The sequence below is a fragment of the Lobosporangium transversale genome (genome assembly GCF_002105155.1).
Source record: "Lobosporangium transversale strain NRRL 3116 chromosome Unknown BCR41scaffold_49, whole genome shotgun sequence".
Taxonomy (NCBI): Eukaryota; Fungi; Mortierellomycota; class Mortierellomycetes; order Mortierellales; family Mortierellaceae; genus Lobosporangium; species Lobosporangium transversale.
Genome location: NW_019029027.1, coordinates 1 through 17,173, shown reverse-complemented (window position 1 = coordinate 17,173; position 17,173 = coordinate 1). Strand labels below are relative to the sequence as shown.

Here is a 17,173-nt window from a genome sequence, read left to right as displayed (position 1 = left end):
TCTTCAGGGCCAATCTCCATTATGCTGCCGTTTCTTACTTGACGCAAATAATCGACATGGCTTGAATCTTTGAATTTGAGATCCGTAAGATCCTCACGCTCAAAGTGGGTCTTAATATTCTTACATGTCCTAAGGTCGCTGACTTCTTTCAACAAGAAGCATGCACAATGTTCAGGACCGGAAGCAATGTATATGATAATTTCCCCACCAAATGACTCGGCAGTCTTTGTAAGAGCCCTTAACTGATGTGCAGCCCCAAGAACAAAAGCTGGTGTCCATTTTCAGCTGTTGCATGAATACATGAGAAAAAGTTTCTCAATTTCGCACTACGTAGCACGAGCGCAGTTAGCTGCACACTCTTTCTCTTCATTATGGAGAGAAAAAAATGGGCACTTTATTTAAACCATGTCTAATCTTGAATCCTTATGCAAAAAGTTCCAGAGCGTTTGTGCTGGTCCTTCCCCCAACAGCGCCACCAGCTTTGGCATTTCCATCTCGACTAATTCACGAATGCTTTCCACATTATTCATAATATGCTTGTAGTTCTTGGAAGTGATGCCAGGCATACTCCGAAGGATATCCTGCGGTGTCAGGTTAAACGCGCTCTCAATCTCTTGATCCTGGTCCACACCCACAGCCTGCGCCTGCAATACGTCTGGCTCGTTCTCGGATCTCTATTGTGGATTTGCAAAGCATGCATTATTAAACAGTAGTCAAAATCCCAGAACATCACCAATACTCATTCTATTATATGATATTTATTACCTTCAAATCTTCAAAAATTTCTACGGTGGCATGTACAGATGATGACCAGATCAGCTTGAGAGTTGGGAATGCGATAGTCAGAAGCACAAGCTTTGAAGAAAGCTCTGTGACTGAAATATCTGACCTAATTTCTGACTTATCCTTCATGCCATCCATTTAGCCATTGTACTCAGTATTTATATTCATATATCTCCATAGCACATGTAAAAAGTAAGAGATTAGTTAGTACCTGTAGTGAAAACGATTTTTCTTGATCGAACTCAATTAAGAGTACTGGTTGGCTGTAATGAACGGTCATTGCTTCGACTTGGGTATATCTATATTCAAAGGCAATATAAGAAGTAGTGCATGAGCTAACTTGTCTTACAATAATGACACTGTATTTAGGATTACATACATGAAAACATAATTGGTGCTTACAATCTTCCAGAAGCAAACGAGCTGATAAGATCCGATATACTTTTCCTTTCGACACAAATATTAGGCGAAAGGACATAATCCCCGACAGTGATTGTGCAAGGATCTAAAACCATCCCTTGTGAGTGCAAAATTGACGGTAAAGAGCTTCTAAATTCTCTTGAATCAACTACAATCCTAGGTAACGGGTGATCCTCGCCTGTCTTTCCGCCGCCAGCTATTCGTGTATGGATGTTTCTGAGCAATGACTGGTCTTGAACCTGTTTCGTCTGTGTGTCTCCAATGGGTAGTACCATTTTCTAAACACATAAGAAAAGTGAGTAAATAATTTCTGAGAGACTTAAAGCTTTGGAAACCCCATAATGCTATATTTACCGCTTTGTCATGGATCAATTTCGTAAAGGCATCCTTCTCTCGACGAAGCGCACTCAAATATAACTGCTCTTCAACCGAGTTATCATAAACAGTAAAGTAAACGCGGACTTGCTTTCCAGGCTGGGTTGCTTTGTAGACCTCAATACATCGAACAAACGTCGGGTCTGGATCATACATTACAATAAAACGAGGCTTAATGTTCTCCAGCAATCGCGCATCAGATTCCCCGGTGTAACTGTGGACAATCACAAGGGTACTAGGCTCAACCAAACCAAAGTAGTCCGTAGGATCGTCGATCTCTTCCAAGTCATGGTCATGTACAGATGCTGTCGGGCTAGGATCGCCTTGAGTTGCATGAATACTGCAATCAATGATTTGTATCAGTAGAACAACAGATTATATTTGATGCACTAAAAACCTTCTAAGATCTGCACTTACAATGTTGCAATACTTTCTACTTCTTTATCAAATGATGCGGTCGTTGGCTTGGTCGTCAATGCAACCATGTTTCCACCTCCTCGTACACGTCGTCGCTTATTTGGTGGTGGACCGCGTCCAATAGGGTGGTTTCCTAATGATGATTTTCACTTGACTCAGTTAGTAAAGAGAAAGAGTAATATATTTTAAGTGCAGTGCGTTGTTGAAGGAATATAAATAAAATTTACCAATGGATGATGAAGATACTGCAGATGTAGCAGTACTTTTATTGACCATATCTTTAAAGTTTTTCATGTTAGCTTTCCAGCGTAAGTATCCTTGCAATAGATTCCTCATAAGTGGCTTCCCTCTGGTCGATGCGTTAGATTTTGGCGTTGAAAGGTACCGCTTCAGTTGTGTGCATGTCCTTTGGTCCTGTGTCATGATAAGAACCGTGTCCTGCCCTATATTATATATGTATAACTTGTTAGACAATTTAGAGTCGAGAAGTTGTCACGAGATTATGAAATTCCGATCCGCATAATCAAGACGGGCAAACCTTCTTTATGTGGCGCGTGATGCATCTCGAGCTCGATTTCATCCATAATTTCAGATAACACATTCCATTTTGGCAGCTCTTCCACTATAGGTCTTGTGTTAGGGAGCATACTAGGATCATCGGGATCCTGGTAACCCATTTGATGTAGAAATACTCTTGATTTCGCTGTCTACCAATTGATAAAGGCCAGAAGATGATGGTCAGAATAATGTCGACGGGATATTATTATTAATAGGACTAATTGATAATACAAATTCATTCCCTCTCATGCATACTGTATAAATTTTATCCGCGGGGTCCGTCAAGAGCCAATAGTTCCCCGATGAGGCATTGTGCGTTGCAAGAATAGTTTCTAGGTATAAGTTAAAGTTCACGCTGTCGTACGACACAAGGTAACTTAGAAGGTTTCGCAGCGTCTTCAAGTCCCCAACAAGTTGCTTTGTTTTAGACGTGACGCGATGCCAAATAGGGTCCAGCTGTTTCCGAATAATCACATCGAATGACTTGAACAATGCCTTTTCTACAGTGAAATCATCAATATCGAGTTCAATCTATAATGAGGACATATGAATAATTAAAACATGTCAAGTCGTTTATCATTGTCCAAAATCATTAGTAAAGCTGCTGGGGACAACGGTAAACTAGAGCTTGAACATACTGCTGAACTGGACCGGCGAAGTTCTTGTAAACAAATATCCATACAGTCTATTATAGCTGCCTGGATAGTCTTCATTGCCTTTGTCATCGGCTGTCGGATCTCTATCACATCAGTTGAATGGGATTCCAAACTTTCTGTCACCGTAACATGGAATCTAAACAACTCACATTCAATGATACATCCCAGCAATCAGCAAAGCCTAAAACTATTGCAAACAACGTTTGTTTTCAGAATCACTTGCCAATCTAAAATATTTTCAATACATTACCTCGGCCAGAGATTTACTTTTCGAAGATAGAGAAGTTTAAGTGTTTTTTCCAGCGTAGCAAATCCTACTGTGAATGATTCTGGCTGATCACTGAAAGCCTTGATGAAAGCTTCTGAGTTGCTCTGACGGAGTAGCCTCAAAATAAATGCCTCAGTGCTTGTTGCTGTCACTCTAAAAAAAAAAAAAAAAAAAAAAAAAAACGCCTAAAACATCAGCACCAATGAATATATGAACGTCAGTGTAATATGGGAAATGATGACATAGCTGAAGACTTGCCTATGAGCATTAGCGACTAGTATGCCGGTTATAAGATGAATAGGTATTCTGGCGGTCAAAAGATCCATAACAAGAATACGTGAGGTAACAGCCATAATGCCTCCATAACGATATAAATCGTTACGTTCAGCAAGGCTCTGCTCACTGGTAATGGTCCTGAAATATGCACCTCCTTTACCAACATCCGTGGACCGTGCAAGGTCGTCTCTGAGCTCGGCCTCTTCTTCAGCATTGGTGTTGATAAGAAGGACAAGGTTTTGAGGCTGTGAGTAAATTTTTAGAAATGCGCCAATGATACTTCGGAGCCCAAGGCCTTTGGCCATGATGAGTAATGCATCTTCGGCTACGAGCTCCGCGACTATTTCCTTCTGAAATGCTAAAGACAAGGTTGACATGATTATGAATGAATGAAGCAAACAATGATTCTGACAGCAACTCTATTTCATTTATTTACTAAACTGCCTCTACTTTGGTGGCAAATATGACCGAATATAAAAAATTACAGCGTCACTGTGCTTGTGCAGGTGTCTTCATCCAACGTTCCACCAGATGAGACGCGGTTGATATAATCGGACAAATGGGTTGCCTCTGATGTCTGTTGACAAACAGACAAACCACTGAAAAGTGCTTCGGACACAATATCTGTTGTGAGGTTAGTCAGCCTAAAAAAAGTGAACAAACCATCTTCAGTCTTAAAACCATCCCTATAAAGCATGTAAAACATGTAAAAATATGTGAGAAAACACTAACCAAGCCTGGAGTTCAATGGGTAGACGAGGCTCATCAGTGGTATTTGCGGTTTCTTTAAGTTCGTTAAAGTTCTCTTCGACACGATTTTTGTATTTTGTGGAAAACCGAGGTCCTGCCTGATTGATACATTGCTGTAGGCCCCAAGGTTAGGAAACGTGATACAAAATGTCGATCAGAATCTAGGCAGGGACTAATATCAATCTTACGTAAAGAAGTGCCACTTGATGAGCCATAAACTTGTGATTCGATAGTCGAAGGTCATTTTGGAGCTGCATTGCAATAGATACCAATTGGTTGATAACCGACATCTGACGAAAATGGGCTGTGTCGGTCGTTAGGGGTGAGGTCACTGTGGGTAGGACCATACCCATTGATAGAACACATTTTATCATCTTTGATGAAGGAACAAATAGAATTTCCTAACAAACCTTCAATGAGACTACCACGTGGTAAAATCAGCTCGATGCCCAGGTATTCAGATGACTTGGGGAACATTTCCGCAAGCCCAGTTCTAATCATGTACCGCTGCATACCAAAGAGCCAACGCACAGAATTAGACGGCTTTTTTTTTATCAACTATCACGCTATATTTCTGTTCGCCAGCCTATGGGATGTTGAAATGCAGAGTATTTATCTTTTACCTGTAACATCATATGGGCTGTTGTATTTTCAAGCCTAGCGCCTTGGTCATTTTCTACTTCGTATGCATATAGTGTCTGCTCCAGGTGGGCAACTGTTTTGGCCAATTCTGCAGTGGTCTCCTCGTGCTGCACTTACTCATCCACAGTGATACAGTTAGCCACATGTTTTGTGAAGGATCTATTGATTGGGCACTCTCTACCTTTTATTGGCTCGATTAATTTTGTAAAATACGCCTTTTACCTTGCTCATAGCCTCGATTTTGCTGACAAGCATCTCCACGCGACTGAGCTCGTTCAACATTTGAAGGCCTAGTCGCTTATGCTTGTTCGTAGAATTGGGATGAATGGGGTTGTGGATGTGAATGGGGACTAAACAGGTATCAGGAGGATGAGCATTAGTTTCTTGGTGTCATTGTTTTGACTCTCTTTATCGGATGGGAGAATATATTGAGGGTGGAGATTTGCTGAATCAGGATCCAATTGAACGAGGATTTCTCGGCTCCAGCCTGTGAGACGAGCACTGCTTAGCTAACATCTAGGCAAGCAAACGGTAGATAGCCTAATAGAAACACAAATAATGACACAAAAGACCCATATATTAGACTATACCTTCGTGTATATCTCTCAATGGTGCAAGATTGACAAGGGGTGGTGACTCTAGAATCATGGCGAAGTACAAATGAGTAATGACACGGACTAAATAACACAAACTGAGCCTGTAGAGAAAGGAGTGAGAGGGAGGAAAAGAATGAGGAATGAATGTACGAGAACGAAGGTGGAAAAAAGACTAGGCACGATATGATCGCATGGGGTCAAGGTCAGGAGCTCCGAAGCAAAACTTTGCACGTGCACTGTGGAAGTTATAAAACCAGTTTCAGTTCCTCGACATTACTTTCACTACTTTCATTACTTTCATTATTCGCAATTCTATCTACCATGAACGTTTTTAAATCACTGGGAAAGTTCATTTGGGGCGACGGATCTAACCCTGAGCTCGTGCAGATCTCTTCAGGACAGTTTTATGTCTATAAAACTGCTTCCTCACAACAGCGTATAAGAGAGTGCATGTAAGTCTTTTTTGTCGTCCTTGTCATGACTCTGTAAATGTCCCACGCATTCAGCAAACCAACATTACCTTTTTTTTTTCTTGAGTTACATCGACTGCAAGGCTACTATCCGGAGAACCACCCAGCCTTTTCAGTATACACTTGCCCTCACTCGCGTCTTCGAGGAAGGAGAGGAAGAGCTCCAAGATGATGGCCAAGAACTTTGTAAATATATTTATTTGATGGCAATGTTTATAATATGTCATTATAATCCTACTAACAGTACTCAGCACTTTTTGACCGATCCCCTTTGTAAATAGTGGATGAAGAGAAGGTTTTTTTAATTGATCAAAGCATGAAATTTAGAAAAGGCATGTCTGCCGGTGCGACCGCATTTACCTGGCAGGGGATGACACTCGTATGTCTGTTGTAATTTATAGTTTTTAATCTGCCACGGAATTTAAAGTTACTCTGAAAAAAATATTTACCATCGTCATTGCTGACGACCATGATTATTTTGGTGCTATTAGGATGATGCTGGAATGGAGTATGAGTTTGTTTGCGATGATGAAACCACTGCTTTTACTGCCAACAATTTTGAAATTACCATATACCAGTGTATGTACGAGCGTAAACACCAAAAATCACATTTTTCCGCAAGTGAGGAGGCTATCATGGAATTCCAACTCCTGTAAGTCAAATAATTGTTTTTTTATGCCAAAACTCCGTACTATCAATTACACTGGAGTCTTTCGAATATCTAATACATTTATTTACCTTTTTCAGACCTGCTGCATCCAGCCCAACGGCATCACCACAGACACCAAGAAAAAAAGAAAAGCTGCCAAATATTAAAAAGGAACAACCCTCTGTTCAAGTTCAGGATATTGACAAACCAGCCCTTCGCAATGTGCCTACGCAGTATGATGGCGTTGTCGAGGCTGTGGGCGAATTGCATCTCTTTGACCCTAGGACCAACCATTTTATGACCCAGGCCGATAGTGTCCGCTGCCAACTTCTCAGAACAGCCAAGTACAACTGTAAGCTGTGAGTCTAAAAAGAGCTGGGGAAGAGGCTCGTTATGAAATGACGGCTGATATTAACACATATCCTTTTCATGCAATAGACTGGCTTGTAGTTTTAGGTAGAGATGACAACCAGCATCTTGCTCAGCCTGTGGAGCCAAGGATGAATCCAGTGTTTAGCCCAGTAATACAAACGGTGTATAAAATACATTTATGCCCACCATAATTCTGGGAAGATACTCTGTTTTAACACATCCCTTTTCGCTTTCTAGAGCAATCGTTCCTTCATCTGGAATTACTTTGACGAGCAACATAACGTCTTCTCATGGCTGATTCGCTTCCCAACTGAAGCCGCACTCAAAGAGTTCCAAGATGTATTTGGCGAGTGTATGTACGAGACACTCAATCAATCATCCTGGGACAAGGTTCCTGTGAGTACAGAATAACTTTACTTACTCAAATAGCTGATCGCACAATGCTTGATGAGAATTGACAATATCTGCACTTTTAACAATTTAGGAGGCTGACCAGGATTACATGATCAAAACATACCAGGACGAAGCCGAGACTCTAGAAGATGAGGAAGAGAACGAAGAGGATGTTTACTCGAATGACGGAGAAAGCGATAACGATGAAGAGCACGACAATGAAGAAGGAGAGGAAGAGGACGTTGAAAAAGAAGTTTTTCAAAAGGACGCTGCCAAAAATAGTCAACTGGCGGTTGGTTACAAAGATCGCTCGTTTGTCGTTCGGGGCAACAAGATTGGCGTGTTCAAACACGATGATCGCGATGGCCTTGAATTCTCAGCCACCATCAAGAACGTCAGTGACTCCAAGGGCAAAGCAATCAATCCACATCGCGTAAGTAGCTGGCTTTTTTTTTTTTTTTTTTTTTTTTTTTGCCTAGGTACATGATGTTATACTTGATATTAAGTGATACTTTTATGGACTTTTCCCTATAACACTAGGTTGTACTGCATGAGCAAGACACTGCTATGGTGATGATGGATTCTAGAAATTTAGACACAGCCTACAAGATGGATTTAGAGTATGGAAAGATCGTGGAAGAATGGCAAATGCCTGGAACCTCAGGTGTATTGAACTTGGTTGGAGACTCGAAGTATTCTCATCTTACAGATAAAAAGACTATGGTTGGACATTCCCAAAATGCCATGTTTCGAATTGATCCCCGTCTCTCCGGATCAAAGATCGCCACTTCCGAATTTAAGCAATACGCTAAAGGCAACGACTTCACGTGTCTTTCAACTACGGATAATGGCTCAATCGCTATGGCAGGGTCTAAAGGTGAAATCAAGCTATTCAATTCCATTGGCAAGAATGCAAAGACAGCATTGCCTGGGTTGGGAGATCCTATTATTGGTATCGATGTGACGGGCAATGGACGGTATATTATTGCCACATGCAAGACCTATATCATGTTGATCGATGTGCTCAACCCAGGCAATAAGAAACTGGGCTTTGATGCTAGCTTCCCAGCCAAGGATAAGGTATATTCAATTTTTCTCCTTATTCATTGCTTCCAGATGCATATATTCTTGTACTCATAATCGTACTCTCCATATCGTCCATTATATGGATATGGAATTATAGCCAAGATGTATTAAGTTACACCTTAGACCAGAACATGTGGCAACAATGAAGGAGGCTGTCTCATTTACGCCTGCACGCTTTAACACAGGCAAGAATGAGGAAGAGAAGACGATTGTGACCAGTACAGGGCCATATGTCATTACTTGGAACTTCCGTCGTGTTAAGAATGGACACTACAACGAATATCAGATCAAGCACTACTCAGATAATGTGGTTGCGGATAACTTTAAGTATGGTCAGGACCGTTCCATCATCGTTGCCTTGCCAGATGATGTGACTGCACTGTCTAAACGTAACATGAGTAACCCAACAGACGCTTTTAAGGTAGTGTGGTTTATCTGATGAAGAGCGCATTCGAACGCTTGTTTGTTTATTCTTTATCTATGAGTTGGTAACCAACTGTTTCTTTGCATCACCTTGTGTTTAGACGATCAAGAGAGAGAAATAAGTTACAAAACAGCTTCTTCCATAGCCAAAGAAATAGCTCTAATTTCAGTAGAGATGCTTTTTATACATGTACGATGTGTCAATAAAAAAAAAAATAGGAAATCTAAAGCTTGGCTGTGATCTCCATGGCTGTTGTTGCTGTTATTGGTTTAGGACTTCCTTCTTTTGGTACTGGGCACAACTCAGTTGGGTATTCGATTACAGTGGACCTGTCGACCTTCTCACGCAAAATAAACTCATGTACGCCTGCGTTGTAGTCTTCCATGTACCTATGCCAATCTATGCCTCTTCGGAGGCCACTCTTGAGCTCTGTGGGGGCTGCATCATCGAGAGCCAATGTATTGGTCACATCAAAAAACCACTGATACAGGCCAAAGGTTTTTAAGGTCATGGGCACGGCCATTGCCTTGGAGATATGGACTTTAAGCTTTTCACCATCTTTGTGTTGGGCTAAAAAAGTTCGGACCTGCTCTCCAAAGCGGGCGTCAAATCGACGTTTGAATTCTGCAGTAGGGTAAAGCTCGAATCGGATATCGTCTGAGGCCCACTGACGTGGTCGTTCAACTGTGCGCCAGTATGCAGTCAAATACATACCAAAGACACGCCAGGTAATGGGACTAACGCAACTAGTGCCGACATGGTATATAAGCGGCTCCGCGAGTGTGCGATCAGCAGTCGTTGCAGAGAGTAAGGTTGTTTTGGCCACAATATCAACAGGAATAAGATCTGTTTTAGCGGTCTAGAGAGTTATTTTACAAATAAAGAAACGTTAATCAATATTCTATATAGTTTTGATGAAGAGCTCCTTTTCCTATGTACGGATTATTTACCTCGTAGCCAATCCATTCTTGAACTTGACCAAGAGCGCAAGACATGATCACTTTGTTAGCTGCAGTAGCACCTTCTACCCATCCAGGCACTGGTTCCTGGCAAGCAGCGGTGACAATGGAAGGACGGACAATAACAATAGGGAGAGCCATATCCTTGTACCGCCTTTTAATCAAGTGCTCTGTCAAGGATTTGGAGAATGTGTATGTGTTCGGGTAGGTCTTGAGGACAACGGATCTTTCATAGTCTCTTATCTCTTCGTAGGACATCTTGGTGGTCAGCATCTCATAAATGGCCTCTGGATCATCTCCAAATGGATGAGGATAGATGACTTCATCAATATGTTGGCCAACCATGGGTGTGTTAACATAACAAGTCGAGATGTGAACAATGCCAGCTAAGTTTTTGCAGCCTTTGGCAATCTTAAATGTGCGGAAAGGGCCCTTTGTGTTCATCTAAAAAAATAATATTAAAAATAATGATCAAGTTACTTACTGCATCTTGTTTGTCGAGGATAGTTGCTGATGTGTTTCGTGTATTTTACCTCAAGGGCACTGTCCAATGAATCATCAAAACTGACAGAGGCAGCACTATTGATGAAAACTGTAGCATCTGCTTGGACCATGGCCATATCCTTGTCTGAGAGGCCCAAGTGATTGACAGTAATATCTCCCTTCACAGGCACAATCTTGCTGACAATCTTTTCTTGAAATTCTTGAGCACTTGAGAACTGAGCTTTTAAGACATCAAAGATGCTGTTGCTAAATAGATCCTCAATACGGCCCTGCAATGTCCTGTCCTCCGAGATCCTAATCAACAAGTAGATCCTGATGTTTCCAAAAAAAAATTATTGGCACTTGTTTTACAGTCGAAAGCTTTATGTACTTTGAAATGATAATAAAGCTAGAAACACCTACTTTGTGATCTGAGGGAAAGAACGCAACAACTTCTCTAAGATGGCCTTTCCAACAAACCCTGTGGAGCCTGTCAAGAAGATGACTGTGTTTTTATTGTAGAATTCTACGGCTTTCGCAGGCCCGTACTTGTATTGTGGAGGTGACATTTTTTTTTTTTTTTTTTTTTTTTTTTTTTTTTGTTATGAAGTGGAATTAGAGTAACGAAGTGATTATCGATTGTTTCGATAGTAAGGTGGAATAAGAAGGAGTGGTGATCGAGTATATAAGAGCACTGCTTTTGCTGCGTGTCAATGAGCGGGGATCTACCCTCCTTTTATTGCCTTCATGTTTTTATAAAGGGTTATTTTTATTTTATTTATTCTCACTTGTGTCTACAGTAGGTAGAGGCGCTTTACTCTTAAAGAGATTCGGAACCATTGTTCGTTCTTCCCATAATGCACACATAGTCACGTAATCGAACACATATTCAGAATATAAAGGCTAATTGCTGTTTGTAAAGCGATCAAGCAGGTGGATATTAAAGTAGTTTCTCTCTAAGACTTTTTCATGATGGCTTGAGGTGTTTGAGTAGGCCGAGGGAGCTTATAATAATAGGTTTATCTCCTAGTTCCTGAGTTACATAATATCGCTATAAACTGGTTCCATGATTTATGCCCCTTGAAAGGGCCAAGCCACAGCAAAAGCTTAAAAGCTCAGGTGCAGGGGTGCCGTTTTCAATGCATGATGCCCTGATATCCTCTGACACTATGAAATACCTTCTCGATAATGCGTAAGCAAGAAGAGCGAGCTTAGGAGTCGGGATGCGAAGAAGAGAAAGGAGCTGTCCAGACAATGATGGCATTAAATGTGAAGTTTCGTTGACTTGTTTTTATCTTTAAAAATAAAGAAATATCAACCTATTTTTCGTTCTTTGGATCTTTGGATACTAATCGCCGTAAGATTGAACGAAAAAATATGACACTTGAAGACAGCACTGATTGCATAATATATATATCTTTAATGATATTTTAATAATCCCTGCAGGGTGTGCGACTTAAAATTAAAGTTTGACCTCAAGATGTCAGTGAGCACTCATGCACTACACAAAAACTAGAGACGAGCCTACTCCAATCGGCCGTTTGCTGGGTTCAATTCTAATGGTTGAAACCCTGTTTGAAGATAGTACTCTCGTATGTTCCATCAATTGCGCTGTCGTTTGTGATTGCTGCAGCAATGGATGTCCATGAATTCTCCTGGTGAAATGCTTCGTTCTTCAGTTGGATGAAGTTCCGGTTTTCAGTCGTGTAGGAAGGACCGTTGCTGTCATGGTTAGAGCTTTGCCTATGAATACTGTCAAGACACTCAGCGTGTCTTCTCCTTTGTTCATCATCGTGGATTTTGTTCTTGGATACCGACAACGTCATGCGATTGTCGACCATAAATCCTAGATGTTCGATAGTCTACTTCGCCTTTAAGTACGACCTTTTGGCTCTTTTATCTTGAACCTTAGGGATGCTAATCGTCGAAGCACCATTTTGGGGTTTATCTATGCTAGCTGTTGTGGTGAGATGGCCATTAATATGTCGTCTAGATATACTGATATTCCTATACCTTTCCTTTTGGTCTATTTCAGTAGCACTGGGGAGTTTTACCATCTTGAACACGTATGGAACGGGTGAGAAGCCCTTCTGATGAAACTAGACATTATCGATATGTAGGGGAGTGTATTAGAACATGCAAAAAAGCATCTTCTAGGTAGAGAGTTGTATCTGTCACTCTTTGCTGAGATCCTTTCAAATAGAGACTCCTCTTTTAGAGAGGCTTTTGTCAATTATAAGCCTATTATAGGTTTCATTTGGTCGCGATACCTTATATTTTATGAATACTTTCGAGTGTATTGGTAGCCAATTAGCTCACTTGTTGCGAGTATTGTTGCAAGTCCGTCACGTAGTGAGATGCCACCAGAACAATTCAATCATCGTTTTTAGATTAAAAATATAAGGTATCGTGACCAAATAAAATTGGCGATACTCAATAAACCTTGGTAATTGACCAAAAATGGCATCCAATGAGTTTGCTTTGCAATTGCCAAAAGGAGTAAGCATATTTGATGAAGTAAGCAATTCACTGGATTCAAAAATAGTTGAGTTAAGGTTTTTTTTTCCCACCACAGACAATCTGTACTGGAAGTGGAAATGGAGTATACATGTATATATTATATATCCTCCAACTCGTTTGGTCAGTGATTCATATATTTTTTGATTGATTTGGTGGCTGATTTTGACATTTCGCCCCGTGACGAACTGGTGCCAAGGAATATAATTGGCTCCCAACCAATCAAATTCAAAAAATATATGAATCACTGACCAAACGAGTTGGAGGATATATAATATATACATGTATACTCCATTTCCACTTCCAGTACAGATTGTCTGTGGTGGGAAAAAAAAACCTTAACTCAACTATTTTTGAATCCAGTGAATTGCTTACTTCATCAAATATGCTTACTCCTTTTGGCAATTGCAAAGCAAACTCATTGGATGCCATTTTTGGTCAATTACCAAGGTTTATTGAGTATCGCCAATTTTATTTGGTCACGATACCTTATATTTTTAATCTAAAAACGATGATTGAATTGTTCTGGTGGCATCTCACTACGTGACGGACTTGCAACAATACTCGCAACAAGTGAGCTAATTGGCTACCAATACACTCGAAAGTATTCATAAAATATAAGGTATCGCGACCAAATGAAACCTATAATAGGCTTATAATTGACAAAAGCCTCTCTAAAAGAGGAGTCTCTATTTGAAAGGATCTCAGCAAAGAGTGACAGATACAACTCTCTACCTAGAAGATGCTTTTTTGCATGTTCTAATACACTCCCCTACATATCGATAATGTCTAGTTTCATCAGAAGGGCTTCTCACCCGTTCCATACGTGTTCAAGATGGTAAAACTCCCCAGTGCTACTGAAATAGACCAAAAGGAAAGGTATAGGAATATCAGTATATCTAGACGACATATTAATGGCCATCTCACCACAACAGCTAGCATAGATAAACCCCAAAATGGTGCTTCGACGATTAGCATCCCTAAGGTTCAAGATAAAAGAGCCAAAAGGTCGTACTTAAAGGCGAAGTAGACTATCGAACATCTAGGATTTATGGTCGACAATCGCATGACGTTGTCGGTATCCAAGAACAAAATCCACGATGATGAACAAAGGAGAAGACACGCTGAGTGTCTTGACAGTATTCATAGGCAAAGCTCTAACCATGACAGCAACGGTCCTTCCTACACGACTGAAAACCGGAACTTCATCCAACTGAAGAACGAAGCATTTCACCAGGAGAATTCATGGACATCCATTGCTGCAGCAATCACAAACGACAGCGCAATTGATGGAACATACGAGAGTACTATCTTCAAACAGGGTTTCAACCATTAGAATTGAACCCAGCAAACGGCCGATTGGAGTAGGCTCGTCTCTAGTTTTTGTGTAGTGCATGAGTGCTCACTGACATCTTGAGGTCAAACTTTAATTTTAAGTCGCACACCCTGCAGGGATTATTAAAATATCATTAAAGATATATATATTATGCAATCAGTGCTGTCTTCAAGTGTCATATTTTTTCGTTCAATCTTACGGCGATTAGTATCCAAAGATCCAAAGAACGAAAAATAGGTTGATATTTCTTTATTTTTAAAGATAAAAACAAGTCAACGAAACTTCACATTTAATGCCATCATTGTCTGGACAGCTCCTTTCTCTTCTTCGCATCCCGACTCCTAAGCTCGCTCTTCTTGCTTACGCATTATCGAGAAGGTATTTCATAGTGTCAGAGGATATCAGGGCATCATGCATTGAAAACGGCACCCCTGCACCTGAGCTTTTAAGCTTTTGCTGTGGCTTGGCCCTTTCAAGGGGCATAAATCATGGAACCAGTTTATAGCGATATTATGTAACTCAGGAACTAGGAGATAAACCTATTATTATAAGCTCCCTCGGCCTACTCAAACACCTCAAGCCATCATGAAAAAGTCTTAGAGAGAAACTACTTTAATATCCACCTGCTTGATCGCTTTACAAACAGCAATTAGCCTTTATATTCTGAATATGTGTTCGATTACGTGACTATGTGTGCATTATGGGAAGAACGAACAATGGTTCCGAATCTCTTTAAGAGTAAAGCGCCTCTACCTACTGTAGACACAAGTGAGAATAAATAAAATAAAAATAACCCTTTATAAAAACATGAAGGCAATAAAAGGAGGGTAGATCCCCGCTCATTGACACGCAGCAAAAGCAGTGCTCTTATATACTCGATCACCACTCCTTCTTATTCCACCTTACTATCGAAACAATCGATAATCACTTCGTTACTCTAATTCCACTTCATAACAAAAAAAAAAAAAAAAAAAAAAAAAAAAAAAATGTCACCTCCACAATACAAGTACGGGCCTGCGAAAGCCGTAGAATTCTACAATAAAAACACAGTCATCTTCTTGACAGGCTCCACAGGGTTTGTTGGAAAGGCCATCTTAGAGAAGTTGTTGCGTTCTTTCCCTCAGATCACAAAGTAGGTGTTTCTAGCTTTATTATCATTTCAAAGTACATAAAGCTTTCGACTGTAAAACAAGTGCCAATAATTTTTTTTTGGAAACATCAGGATCTACTTGTTGATTAGGATCTCGGAGGACAGGACATTGCAGGGCCGTATTGAGGATCTATTTAGCAACAGCATCTTTGATGTCTTAAAAGCTCAGTTCTCAAGTGCTCAAGAATTTCAAGAAAAGATTGTCAGCAAGATTGTGCCTGTGAAGGGAGATATTACTGTCAATCACTTGGGCCTCTCAGACAAGGATATGGCCATGGTCCAAGCAGATGCCACAGTTTTCATCAATAGTGCTGCCTCTGTCAGTTTTGATGATCCATTGAACAATGCTCTTGAGGTAAAATACACAAAACACATTAGCAACTATCCTCGACAAATAATATACAGGACAGAGCTAACCTTTTTTTTCTTATTTTTTTTTAGATGAATACAAAGGGCCCTCTCCGTACATTCGAGGTTGCTAAAGGCTGCAAAAACTTAGCTGCCGCTATTCATATCTCAACTTGCTATGTCAACGCACCCATGGTTGGCCAACATATTGATGAAGTCATCTATCCTCATCCATTTGGAGATGATCCAGAGGCCATTTATGAGATGCTGACCACCAAGATGTCCTACGAAGAGATAAGAGACTATGAAAGATCCGTTGTCCTCAAGACCTACCCGAACACATACACATTCTCCAAATCCTTGACAGAGCACTTGATTAAAAGGCGGTACAAGGATATGGCTCTCCCTATTGTTATTGTCCGTCCTTCCATTGTCACCGCTGCTTGCCAGGAACCAGTGCCTGGATGGGTAGAAGGCCCTGCTGCAGCTAACAAAGCGATCATCGCTTGTGCCCTTGGTCAAGTTCAAGAATGGATTGGCTGCGAGGTAAATAATCCGTACATAGGAAAAGGAGCTCTTCATCAAAACTATATAGAATATTGATTAACGTTTCTTTATTTGTAAAATAACTCTCTAGACCGCTAAAACAGATCTTATTCCTGTTGATATTGTAGTCAAAACGATCCTACTATCCGCCACGACTGCTGATCGCACACTCGTAGAGCCACCCATATATCATGTCGGCACTAGTTGCGTAATCCCATTACCTGGGGCCTCTTCGGTATATATTTGGCCGCATACTGGCGTACAGTTGAACGACCACGTCGGCGAGTCTCAGATGATATTCGATTCGACATTTACCCTACTGCAGAATTCAAACGTCGATTTGACGCCCGCTTTGGAGAGCAGGTCCGAACTTTAGCTCAACACAAAGATGGCAAGAGACTTAAAATTCGTATCTCCAAGGCAATGGCCATACCTATGACCTTCAAAACGTTTGCACTGTATCAGTGGTTTTTTGATGTGACCAATACATTGGCTCTCGATGATGCAGCCCCCACAGAGCTCAAGAGTGGCCTCCGAAGAGGCATAGATTGGCATAGGTACATGGAAGACTACAACGCAGGCGTACATGAGTTTATTTTGCGTGAGAAGGTCGACAGGTCCACTGTAATCGAATACCCAACTGAGTTGTGCCCAGTACCAAAAGAAGGAAGTCCTAAACCAATAACAGCAACAACAGCC

General features: G+C 40.8%; 5 protein-coding genes across 5 annotated transcripts; 2 read left to right on the top strand and 3 right to left on the bottom strand.

Moving 5' to 3' along the window:
* Positions 1 to 370: 370 nt before the first annotated feature.
* BCR41DRAFT_327425 (DNA repair protein) lies at positions 371 to 4,140 on the bottom strand. Its single transcript, XM_022021656.1, has 12 exons — positions 3,736 to 4,140; positions 3,460 to 3,630; positions 3,192 to 3,345; positions 2,809 to 3,084; positions 2,534 to 2,702; positions 2,223 to 2,438; positions 1,996 to 2,128; positions 1,558 to 1,918; positions 1,186 to 1,481; positions 995 to 1,082; positions 766 to 906; positions 371 to 674 (listed from the first exon to the last, which is right to left on the bottom strand). Exons 1-12 carry the CDS (start codon positions 4,128 to 4,130, stop codon positions 399 to 401), a joined length of 2,676 nt encoding a protein of 891 aa, XP_021877158.1. The 5' UTR covers positions 4,131 to 4,140; the 3' UTR covers positions 371 to 398.
* Positions 4,141 to 4,194: 54 nt separating this feature from the next.
* On the bottom strand, positions 4,195 to 5,466 carry BCR41DRAFT_361514 (hypothetical protein). The gene is made up of 5 exons (XM_022025551.1): positions 5,127 to 5,466; positions 4,914 to 5,010; positions 4,692 to 4,807; positions 4,486 to 4,616; positions 4,195 to 4,397 (listed from the first exon to the last, which is right to left on the bottom strand). Exons 1-5 carry the CDS (start codon positions 5,136 to 5,138, stop codon positions 4,235 to 4,237), a joined length of 519 nt encoding a protein of 172 aa, XP_021877157.1. The 5' UTR covers positions 5,139 to 5,466; the 3' UTR covers positions 4,195 to 4,234.
* Positions 5,467 to 6,035: 569 nt separating this feature from the next.
* On the top strand, positions 6,036 to 9,336 carry BCR41DRAFT_361510 (VID27 cytoplasmic protein-domain-containing protein). Its single transcript, XM_022025550.1, has 11 exons — positions 6,036 to 6,193; positions 6,279 to 6,397; positions 6,493 to 6,590; positions 6,703 to 6,863; positions 6,959 to 7,212; positions 7,299 to 7,381; positions 7,470 to 7,628; positions 7,717 to 8,058; positions 8,166 to 8,705; positions 8,809 to 9,132; positions 9,236 to 9,336. Exons 1-11 carry the CDS (start codon positions 6,063 to 6,065, stop codon positions 9,254 to 9,256), a joined length of 2,232 nt encoding a protein of 743 aa, XP_021877156.1. The 5' UTR covers positions 6,036 to 6,062; the 3' UTR covers positions 9,257 to 9,336.
* Positions 9,284 to 11,156, bottom strand: BCR41DRAFT_389459 (male sterility protein-domain-containing protein). Its single transcript, XM_022028123.1, has 4 exons — positions 11,001 to 11,156; positions 10,628 to 10,910; positions 10,086 to 10,538; positions 9,284 to 9,994 (listed from the first exon to the last, which is right to left on the bottom strand). The coding sequence occupies exons 1-4, from the start codon at positions 11,144 to 11,146 to the stop codon at positions 9,359 to 9,361; spliced, it is 1,518 nt and encodes a 505-aa protein (XP_021877155.1). The 5' UTR covers positions 11,147 to 11,156; the 3' UTR covers positions 9,284 to 9,358.
* A 4,250-nt stretch (positions 11,157 to 15,406) lies between these two features.
* Positions 15,407 to 17,144, top strand: BCR41DRAFT_361507 (male sterility protein-domain-containing protein; the record flags this gene model as incomplete). The annotated part of the gene is made up of 5 exons (XM_022025549.1): positions 15,407 to 15,562; positions 15,653 to 15,935; positions 16,022 to 16,474; positions 16,566 to 16,646; positions 16,679 to 17,144. Coding segments are annotated over exons 1-5 (1,429 nt in total), but the record flags the coding sequence as incomplete, so codon positions are not given.
* Positions 17,145 to 17,173: the final 29 nt, after the last annotated feature.

What these genes read in the sequence shown, in the direction of transcription:
- BCR41DRAFT_361510 (XM_022025550.1), top strand. Translation starts at nt 6,063, where the DNA reads ATGAACGTTTTTAAATCACTGGGAAAGTTCATTTGGGGCGACGGATCT. An exon ending in CCTGGCAGGGGATGACACTC is followed by an intron (nt 6,591 to 6,702) that starts GTATGTCTGTTG and finishes TGGTGCTATTAG; the next exon opens with GATGATGCTGGAATGGAGTA. An exon ending in GCTTCCCAGCCAAGGATAAG is followed by an intron (nt 8,706 to 8,808) that starts GTATATTCAATT and finishes ATGGAATTATAG; the next exon opens with CCAAGATGTATTAAGTTACA.
- BCR41DRAFT_361514 (XM_022025551.1), bottom strand. An exon ending in ACGTGGTAGTCTCATTGAAG is followed by an intron (nt 4,808 to 4,913) that starts GTTTGTTAGGAA and finishes CGACCGACACAG; the next exon opens with CCCATTTTCGTCAGATGTCG. An exon ending in ATCAAGTGGCACTTCTTTAC is followed by an intron (nt 4,617 to 4,691) that starts GTAAGATTGATA and finishes TGGGGCCTACAG; the next exon opens with CAATGTATCAATCAGGCAGG.
- BCR41DRAFT_389459 (XM_022028123.1), bottom strand. Translation starts at nt 11,146, where the DNA reads ATGTCACCTCCACAATACAAGTACGGGCCTGCGAAAGCCGTAGAATTC. An exon ending in TCTTTCCCTCAGATCACAAA is followed by an intron (nt 10,911 to 11,000) that starts GTAGGTGTTTCT and finishes TGGAAACATCAG; the next exon opens with GATCTACTTGTTGATTAGGA. An exon ending in CATTGGACAGTGCCCTTGAG is followed by an intron (nt 10,539 to 10,627) that starts GTAAAATACACG and finishes TTATTTTTTTAG; the next exon opens with ATGAACACAAAGGGCCCTTT.
- BCR41DRAFT_327425 (XM_022021656.1), bottom strand. Translation starts at nt 4,130, where the DNA reads ATGTCAACCTTGTCTTTAGCATTTCAGAAGGAAATAGTCGCGGAGCTC. An exon ending in TCACGCGCCACATAAAGAAG is followed by an intron (nt 2,439 to 2,533) that starts GTTTGCCCGTCT and finishes TATATAATATAG; the next exon opens with GGCAGGACACGGTTCTTATC. An exon ending in AGTATCTTCATCATCCATTG is followed by an intron (nt 2,129 to 2,222) that starts GTAAATTTTATT and finishes AATCATCATTAG; the next exon opens with GAAACCACCCTATTGGACGC.